The sequence below is a fragment of the Saccostrea cucullata genome, unplaced genomic scaffold (genome assembly GCF_032062105.1).
Source record: "Saccostrea cucullata isolate Sc308-1 unplaced genomic scaffold, CSIRO_AGI_Scuc_v1 ctg16592, whole genome shotgun sequence".
NCBI classification, from domain to species: Eukaryota; Metazoa; Mollusca; class Bivalvia; order Ostreida; family Ostreidae; genus Saccostrea; species Saccostrea cuccullata.
The window spans coordinates 597-11,561 of NW_026940655.1; the positions used below are offsets into that span (position 1 = coordinate 597).

Genomic DNA, 10,965 nt, shown 5'->3' on the forward strand with positions numbered 1-10,965 from the left:
GAAGAATGCAATTGTCACTATTTCTTAATGTTAACCAGTATTTAAAGATTTTCTTTTTCCTGACCAATTCAAGAGGCAATTTACCTAATTCACAATATACCATTCTGTTATATGTATTCTGTCTAACTTTAAGTATTCTTTTACAAAATGAGAGATGTACTTTTTCTTAATTGTCACTGTTACTCTATCAAAGTATTTATTTTTTAAAAGTTCGAGACAGCCATTAATAGTAATTATATATATTAAAAGTCTATACAATACACAGAATAGATAGAAAGTATTGTCATAGTTCATGTTTTAAATACCTGAAATTTTAAAGAGTTTGACGGTTTTTTTTTCTATCTAAAGAAAAAATAACATTTCTTGTCCCAAAAGTTAACTTTTTACATGTTTTAGTTTCGAATGTTTTAATACTGAAGACTTTTTGGCTTATTGAAAAGATATTCCCCACCCTAGAATAAATTGTATTTGTTTCTTGTAGTAGAGTTTGATCCTTTTTTTTCTTCAGGTGTCGTTATGAAATGAGTATTTAGTTTCAAAAGAAGAACTTGAAAGTTGTCAAACTTGTTTCCGATCCGTTTGTATAATTCAATAAATGCGTGTTAAAATCAAATCAATAAAGATTAGGTGCATCAAATGTTAAAGTGTTCAATCATTATTTCTTGGTAATTTTTTAACATTTGATTTATTTTTCCTGGCCTTTCGTTTTCTATTTCATATTTATGTTTAAAGTATTAAAAATAAATACCGGTATATTTATATATTTAGAATTACATTCGTAACTAAATGCGTCTGCATACTTTCAGTGAATCAGAATGTAACACCCATCCCCACTCTTTAAAATATATGTGTTTTTAAATCTTGTTAAATGAAAAAAATCCGCAATTTATATGACTGTATGAAGTTAATCATGAATTTATTTTGAACCGGTCATTGTATATAAGCCGAATAACAAACCACAATACAGTCATTTAGGGTATTCCGAATCACCTTTTACATTTTGACTGCAGATGATTTTATTAAAAACTTTTCACATGGTTGTTTGGTATCAAAGGAAAGCCAATTTAGTGAAATATGAGATCTACTTTATAGAACGAGTCTATCTTAGATACAGCGACCTTGACGGGGGTTATATTTGGATCACCTTTTTAGTGTATTGCGAATCACTTCCGGGTATTTCGAATCACCAGGTAAATGAGTTGAAAACGGTCAGATAACTTCATCATAATTGATGAACTAGTTAGTATTGTTTATAAAGAGCTCCAAGAATAAAAAGAATTAAAATTTTCTCGATTGTTCTAGATTATTTGAATGTTATCAACACCCCCTCTTTATTCGCACTATAAAACAGCTTTTCAGAAGCGGGTCATGCAGAAAAGCAATTATTACCAAGAAAATAGGGGTTTCGGAAATTACATGACTGTAAATTGTTGTCTTGTAAATATAGTTATGTCACTTTTTTGCCCCTGTGATTTTTTTTTCGCTGCAAAACAATTCAGATTGAAAAAATCGTAATTCTACGATTCGGCTACCAAAAAAAAAAGATCATACATGTAATGATGATGATGATGATGATAATAGAAATGTGTGAAAAGGAATAAAAACTAGCTCTTGTTTAGATATACGTATCACAATTATTAAATATGACATAAATCACTGCATACGTGCACTGTTTACATATATTTATGTGTACATGTATGTATATATGCGTGCAAGTCCATATTTAAACATGTATGATAAAAGGATCAACACTGGTCAAGTTACTCATTAACTCTTCACAGCTTTTCCATTTCATATCTTTCATAGGTCCCTTGCATGTAAAGAAAACCGATGTTATCAAAATACCGGGCATATAACAAGTATGCAGCGTGTGCAATTTCTTCTGTTGCTGTCATGCACATACGTGATTCGAAATACCCCAAATTGTAGGGGGCTACAAATGCGATTGTAACATATACATTTTTGAGATGTAATAAAAAATTATTAATGCTCATGAAAGCTCATAAAATTGCCGTTCTATCAATACCTAATATGCTAGGTTTCATTCACCAACAACGCCACGACATCGATGAGAAATATTCTGAAACGTTTATACACGGAAATTTTCTTCGAGAAGGATAGCAAGTTAAGGAATGAATTAATTATTTTCTTAATTAACGCATTAAGTTTACCTCTTTATTTTTTGTATGTATTAAGCATGAACCATGTTGTTTATGACTATTTAGTTGTCACACGTGTTCATGTCTCGTATAAGATACAGCGATAAGGTTAATTACCGAGTGTCGCGAAATGCGGGGTGATTCGGAATACCCTAAATGACTGTACCAGAATAAATGTGAATCCCACAAGTGATCACACACACACGTACACTCCACAACTTCATTTCTAGACATGGAATATAAGGCTCAGGCATATACTAAGCTTCACTGTTACCTTCCTGAGAAAGTACATGTATGCACACATTATGATCTATTTTAACCATATTAAATGCTAGTAGCATTTTAGTATAGGTTAAAACACGCATGTTAAAAATAGCAACAGAAAGTAGGAAAACGGGTAAAACATTCTTAATATTCTTCGATCATCGTAAACGTGAGGGGGGAGGGGGTCTCAGCTATGGACATTTACACTTAATTGATTACCTGAACTAATTAAACAAGAACAAGGCACACATGTATAATCTTAAACTGTAACTTTTGTTATTTTTGTTATTTTTTTTAAATAACTAATTGCTGTTATTTATATACATTTTTTATACACGAGAAGCTGTATGAATGGGTTAGTTGATCAAGCACGCAATATTCAAGCCGACCAACATGTATTTTTTGTTTGATATATTCTTTATCTTAGAATATAGAGCGTTTTGATCATTGACTTAAGTAAAATATATTCAGATATTTATATCCTCCAACTTCCATATATCTTGAACAAATATATGCATATTACCACGGATTAACATATTTTGTGCAGATTTGTACCGTACTAATTTTGCATTAAACTGCCCATACATGTACATTACGCATGTTCAATACAACTTTTGCAGGAAAAAATTGTTGACATTGTTAAAGTTTTTTATACATGAATACATTTAATAAATTACGTGTAATTGGTAGCAAATTTTCATAATTTGAAACGCATAAAAATACATATTCATTTAATTGCGATTCAACAGAAGACAACAAGATTATTATTTTTCAAGGTAGATGTTAAATCATGAAATGTTTGTAGTAAAGTCTTTGTCGGGGAAATATTTATTACAGGTTAAAAAGTCCTTAATACTAACGGTTAAAATAAAATCATTAAAAAGAAAGTCTTTAAACTCTAAAACGTTCAATGTATACTTTCATACTGCATTGATGTTTTAAGTTAAGAGGGCTGAATGAGCACCGGAGACGTTAATACATGTACATGCAACAGCCTGATTCAGCGATTTTATACATGATCGAAATAATGTTGTTTTCAGGAATCCAGAACTCCAGAATCTTCTTTAGTACATTTCGATAAACCATGCACAAAATAATAATAAGTTGGAATGTTTTAAAAGTGTTCAAACGATTCGTATGAATTTGTAACAATTTCTATTAATCATAACATTTTAAGCGATGTATCATGTTTGCGATTTTTACATTCGGTGTATTGTGTATAACCTCATCTAACATATTATGAAAAGGTCGATAAACATATGTTCAATCTGTTTAATTTTCAATTATAAAATATTTTAGATAGTGGGACTGTAACTTACAATGTATGCGAGCATCCGTATATTCAAGACAAATATTTCAAGAAGTATCCAAAGAAATAGAGCAGACACGTGACACAGGAGAAAAGGGGGGGGGGTTTCTACATTTTTTGTACAACATGAGGTGTCCAACAATAAAATGAATTGAGAAGCTCAACAGGTTTTTCTTCAAAATATTCATTTTAAATCAACAGCTAAGTCTAATTTCGGAAGAAGTACTCTGTGTCGTATCTATAGAGAATGTTTTTTTTTTAATTAAACTTAACTATTTATCAATAATAGTTCACGTTTTATTTATATAAACGGCAGCGTTAACTGTCCCAACTCAGTTTATACCGTATAAATTGGGTAGCTATTTAATTCATTCCATAAATAAAAGATAAGTTATTCAGATCAATTTTCATTGCATCGTTATTTGAAAAAAAAATAACTTAGTTTAATGCTCCTGTTAAATTTTTCTTGCATGTGCATCACGATGAAACAGCTGGACATTAAATCTAATAAAAACTATCTTTAAAAACTTGTTTGTTTGACCTTTTAAAATTAATCGATTAAAATCTTTTTAAGACTTCCAAATTATTTATTCCGGAATTTTCTCATCCTATCAACAACTTTCTTTTTATTTTAGAAATGCCTTCAATCTTTTTCAACACGGAAAATGTCCGACAAAAAAAACAATTCGAATTACCTACCGATGCAATTTTTTAACACTAATAGGGAGAGGGCAAACAAACTTCATTTTAAAACGGCCTTACGGGAATTTTTCAGCCACCACTGGAAATCTTTAAAAAATACACACTTAATTAATTGTTAAAAGGAAAGATCACACAGACACTTGACGGAGACTAAGTTTGTAATGAATAAACTACATCAAATTACACCCAAGAATCTGTCTTAGCATATAAATATAACAACACCCCTTTGTTCTACCGGGATCGAGAGTTTCTCTCAATGACACGTTTTTACGTCGAATTTACCTTGTTGACTTTAGACGCATGTTCTGACGTTACGTCATAATAAAGATAAGGGAGGTTTTTGCTTGGCGCGTCACATATATAAGTGTCATAGTCGTTTACAAGTACCTAACCAATATATGTGTCATAGTCGCTAAAACTGTTATCTGCATAAAAGCAATGTACATGTACCTGTAAACATTTTATCCATAAACCAAACATAGGTAATCAGAGATTACAGAGCTCACCTCAAAGAATGTTGTCTTTAAGTAAGGCAAAGTCACACAATTACCCAACAAAAAAGTGTACATCCAAAAAAGCAAAATTTCTGCATTTTTGATCTGATACTTTGGGATAGGCCTATATAAAAACTTCAAATTAATTCTTCATCACGAAAATGTGATTAAAACCAGCATCTGAAACAAGTTTGAGAGTTTTCATCCCATGATGCATCATTTGGGCAAGTTTGGTTTATATAAGCCTTAGAGTTTCTTGGTAATAGACCTGCACCCATAACTTTTACCTGGTCCATTATCTGGAAAATGTAGCTCAGATTCAGCAACCGAAGCAAGTCTGGTAGTATGCATACTAAGATGTACCATCCATCAAGTTTGGTCATTATAGAGCTCATAGTATCTTGGAAATGAAACTTGCACCAAAAACTTTCACCTCTTCACTCAACCGGAAAATGTAAGTCAGATTCAGCATCTGAAGCAAGCCTGGTAGTGTGCATCCTTAGATGTATCATCCATGCAAGTTTGGTCAACATAGGGCTTATAGTTACTTGGAAATGAGACCTGCACCAAAAACATTACCCTGTTCACCCATGCAGAAAATGTAGGTCAGATTCAGCATCCGAAGCAAGCCTGGTAGTTTGCATCCTTAGATGTATCATCCATGCAAGTTTGGTCAACACAGGGCTTATAGTTCTTTGTAAATGAGACCTACACCAAAAACTGCACCAAAAATGTTAACCTGCTCCAAAAACATTAACCTGGTCATTCCTTTGCTGAAATTGCAGCATCTGAAACTTTGAGTGGTACGATGAAACACATTAGAAGCATCTTCCATGCATGTCTAATCAATATAGGACATAGAAGTACTTAAAAAGAAAACTGGTCCAAAAAACTTATCCTTAACCTGGGTTGCCGATCCCGAGGGTATTACATAAGCTCTCCCAACTTCGTTGAGGTGAGCTAAACGGATTCTTACATTCATTATTGCAGGTATATATGAGGGTCATTCAAAAAGTTCGTAGACTTTTGTCTTAACTTTTTTATTTAACGTCATATTATATCCAAATTTGGTACAAATATTTTAACAACAGATTCAAATAAATTGAGTAAAAAAATTGGCATGTATCTTCGTATTTATTAAAATTACCAAGGATTTTGAACAGCAAAAATGGGGTCACGGAGCACCGTCAAAATTGAGTAATTTTCTAATTTTCACTTTATAGTATTTACAGTCATACCTCTAATAAATGGAGCTGAAACGAAATAAAATTTACATGTTTAAATAAAGTATTGCTGTATTAATTAAAATGAAATCAGGTTATGTACTATGTCGTTTCATTTAAAAGATATCAGTTTCTAAATACATATGGACTTGATTTAAAAAGCAAAAAACCATGACGTTGGAGGACGTCACGGAGCAGGGAGTAGCAATAAAATTGTACTTTACATTCGGGAAACGTCTTCTAAAAGCTAAAAAAAATCCGTATAAACCAGGATCTGTATGAAAAATAATCTGTGTATTTGTATTAAATGGAAAATACAATTTTTGAGTGGTAGCGAGTTTGAATCGGACGATGGATTGTCTGCAAAGAAACAGGTTAAAGTTAAAAATATTGTTGAAAGAGTTAGGAACGTCATTGAACGTGATGTGTGTTTCACTGTTGCAGAATTAATAGAGTTACATGGTAAATCAAAGAATTGGAAAACAATGACAGTCTTATTCAAGCTATATTTGTACAATTGTTCGCAAACTAGGTGTTAAGTGTTATGGATATGTTTTTTGAATGGAGAAGACGCTACAAACCGTGTTTGAAATTAAGATAATTTGTATAATTTTGACAAACTTTCTCAACGTTGTCTTTGACGTTACAATGTTGGTTAACCGTGCTCCGTGGTAACAAATCATGTCGGTTTAAATTTTGTCTAACATGAGTTCTATTTAATCAAATGGAATGAAACTTCACACTTCGACAAAATAAATATGTATGTTTACAAAAATGTGTTGATCTATAATCTTGTAATAATTATATGACGATGAGAAGCATTGTCTACATATTTTTTGAATGACCCTCGTATAAAAAAATTAAATCACATGCACATATACAGTCTTAAGTTCTATCCCTTTTGACACAAATTTTTACCAAAATATTTCATGCACTTAAATTTTAGAACTTTACCGTAAATTTCAACCTCACAGATGAAGAGAAAGTAAGGGGGATATTTCTTGCGGATAAAAACAGTTGTAGCCCTTCCCCGACAAGAGGTGTCAATCCGGCCAGTTTCAGCGATTTCCTCCGACTGTGTATAACACACTGTGCCTGCACCAACATGCTCAGTTTCTGATAGAACTATATCAAACCCATCCATTTTACTGCGGCTCTTTACTGAACCTGAATAAAAAATACAAATAATAGTAAATCAAAAAATATTTCAATCCCAACCAAATATTTGAGTTTAAACACACAATTAAGGGCAATTCAGATTACTGTCAAAACAGAAAAAACATAAATTTGCTTAAATATCAGATATCTATTTTATATTAGAAGTATATAGAAATTGCCTAAATGAAGAGTTATTGCCCTTTACAACATTTTTAAGATTGAATAAGCTATTTTAAAAATGAAGAAAATATATGTAAGACTCCAAAGTGCAATGGTCTGTGCCAAAACCTGATGGCTCGACATCTCTTCGGAGCCAAAGTCCAAAGGCTTTCAGAAAAATTAACTTGGTAACAACACGTCTGCTACGAATGAAACACGTTGCCACGTAAATTTTGTTCTGCACATGCGTTTTTCTTTGGCTTGGGGTGCATAGTTTCCACTTAAAGGCAATGCACTAAAGTCTGATATGCCAAGGTCCGATGGTGCAGAGGAACAATCTCAACGTTTATGATGTCACAATAATCTTACATCAATCCTCGACACCATTGTCCTGTATTCAAACTCCATCATTTTGGCATTCATCATCAGATACATTTTTACTGATTTTGCTTATTGCTTTCACCTAATAGAGATACTAAGCTTTGTCCTTGACTGGTTAGGGTAAGTCCTGGAACATTTGTGTTACTTCGAACCAATCTGAGAAATTTAGCATTAGTTCTCTCACACTGTTTGACTGATTTGGGTTATTCCAGCACTCACCATAGATATTAAGGGTAATGTTAATATACCGATAAGAGTAAGTCTTACACCTATCCGAAAGATGAGGGTTAGTCTTTGCAATTAATGATTTAAAACAATCATGCCTTGGCATGGTGCAGCATTGCATTTTTGTGCATAGTACTATGATGTCATAAATGTTAATTGTTTTCATCATCAAACTTTGGTGTTTCAAACCATCTGGATTTTTTGCAGACCATTGGACTTTGGAGTCCTACATATATATTTTATAAATTCTTTTAATTAACAATGTTTTTCATTACACCTTTTCAAAACCTTTCTCCCAAAAGAAATTTTTCTATTGGATATGACTTTAAACTAATAACAATTTTTCACAAAAAAGGGATGAAAATACTTAAAATTAAATTTATAGAATTAAAAGGTAAAGTATGTACTTTCAACAAAAATCACAGGACTTACTGTTAGTAAACACAGTGATGCCATTAATGTTGTAGTTCTTCTCCAGGATTATTCTCAGTCTCATCACTTCCTCAGAATTAGTCAACAGCGTGCAGTCATCTCTTCTTCCATTAACTGTTTCTTCTCCATAGTTTCTCCCATATATTCTTGCTTTTGTTTTCTGTTTTAAGCCCACATTTTCTGTATGAATAAAAAGGTTATCAATGTAGTGTATATAATATTTGATATATTTGAGTAAAACAATTAAATTTGTTTTATATTGTACTAGCAATTACCATATTTTCCGTGATCAGTCAATTCAAATGATTTTGTCCCTTCTCAACAAATGATATACATGTAGTATGAATGTTATACATCAACTTATGTTCAAGTTATGTGTTCAATTTTTATTAAGTAAAATGTAGGTAATCAAAGATTATGAAGCTCATCAGTCCTCTAAACAAATGTTATCTATAATAATATGTTTATTCACCAATCAAGGGCCCTTAGGGGGCATGAACAAATTATTACAATATGATTACACTGATTACAATTGAATATTATATATGCATAATGTAATATGACTTAGTAATTAGGTCTGACATGGAGACAAGTTGTATCATCATGAAAATGTAGGATTTGTTACATATTCATAGTATAGTCTCACACTGGATCCAAAGTATAGAAAACCACAGGATGATAAAAAATAATACATGTAATAATAATAATAAATATTGAATAAATAAAAATTGAACATTCTTGTAATAAAGGAAGTACGATAATATATCTATATGAAAGACAAAGTATCGTTATAATAAAACTAAATAAATGTTTTGGTAATTTGCAACCTTAGATACAACATTATATACAGTTACAACATTCCATACAAGTTTGGTCTGGGTAAAACCTATAGTAACTATTTGGAAAACTAAAATCAGCATCCAAAACAAGTCTTTGGTAGAATGAATCCCTCTTTTCACATTTATTTGAGGAAGACCTTTAGTTTTAACGATAGAGATATGGTTCACACAAACTTAAATCTGCAGGCTGGTAACTCACGAGGAAATTGCATGTCAGATCTTGTACCTCAGACTTGTTGAAATTTGTCGTTCCTGTCAGCAAGGCCAGTAAAAATTGTTTGAAATGATTACTTTAAAAAAAACATCGGTCCAGATGACCGTTTAAAAAAAATTGAGTGTAATGCAAATTTAATAAAGGTCTGAATCGGAATGCGCAGCTGAAGGTCACAAACACAGAAAAAAATTGTCACGTACGCGGCGCGTTGACAATAGCCAATTAAATTTGTTAAAGCAAAGTCATAAAACCTGTCATTTATGTCTTTTATTAAAATACTCTCTATCCCAACTGCAAGGCAGGAAACTTTTAAGATTGAAGGCTGTTGAAATAATCCAGGGCATTTTGATGCTGTTATTCTTATCAATTTCACAGCTTCAAAATGAGGTAATTGTATCTGGTATGACAAAACTTTGACTGGTCCGACAGAACATTTGACTCTGTCAGACCAAATGTCTGACAGTGATTTAAAAATTTCGACAAGCCTAGTATCCAAGCATGTTTCCTAATTTGCATCCTTTAATACTTAGGAATGACTTTCTCTAAAGACTTTAACCTAGGTATACTCCAAAAACTTTAACCTGGTCATTCTTACTGTAATGAATGAATGCGGCATTTGAAATCTTATTGATACAGTGAAACATACTGGGTGCATTTTAATATCCATGCATCCATCATCAAAATATACAGTATATAATTACCCAGAAAGAGAGTTTCTTTTACATGATAAAATCACTGATAGTTTGCAGTTTCTTCCCTCAAAATTGTGTAAAATGAAAGGACAAAATGTATGGTTGGCCTGGGAGTCAAACCTGGGACCCCTGCATCAGTCAGGTGTTCTACTGAATGAGCTACTCAGGCCAATATCCACAACCCAAACCATGACAACTGGAAGTGAATGTTTGTGTGAAATTCTTTTTGAATTTTAAACTTTCGCACTTAATGAAACTTCATTGGGTGAGACTAGGCATAAGGATATACAAGCCTTATTCAACAATATTTGATTACTTACTCATTTGACAGTTTGGTCCGTGCCACCCTTCCATACATCGTGTGCAGGACCCGGTCTCTCTATCACAGGCTGTTTTACAATGGCACTCATGACACTGTACTCCAAATGTATTGACTGGACATTCTACAAAACAAAGTTATATAATGTATTCACTGGACATTCTACAAAAGTATCCAAATGTATTCAATGGAAATTCTATAAAACAAAGTTATATACAATGTATTCACTGGATATTCTACAAACAAAGTTATCCAAATGTATTCACTGGACATTCTATAAATCAAAGTAAATGGATAAACTACAAAACAAAATTCTCCAACAGTATCAACTGGACATTCTACGCAACAACTTTTGTTAGGGCTGAAACGATTCAGCGAAATATCGATATTGTTCG

The 10,965-nt window shown here is 32.2% G+C and overlaps 1 protein-coding gene across 1 annotated transcript; it reads right to left on the reverse strand.

The window, feature by feature from the left end:
• Positions 1-7,105: 7,105 nt before the first annotated feature.
• On the reverse strand, positions 7,106-10,694 carry LOC134255930 (uncharacterized; the record flags this gene model as incomplete). Its single annotated transcript, XM_062738531.1, has 3 exons — positions 7,106-7,318; positions 8,507-8,686; positions 10,572-10,694. Coding segments are annotated over 3 exons (516 nt in total), but the record flags the coding sequence as incomplete, so codon positions are not given.
• Positions 10,695-10,965: the final 271 nt, after the last annotated feature.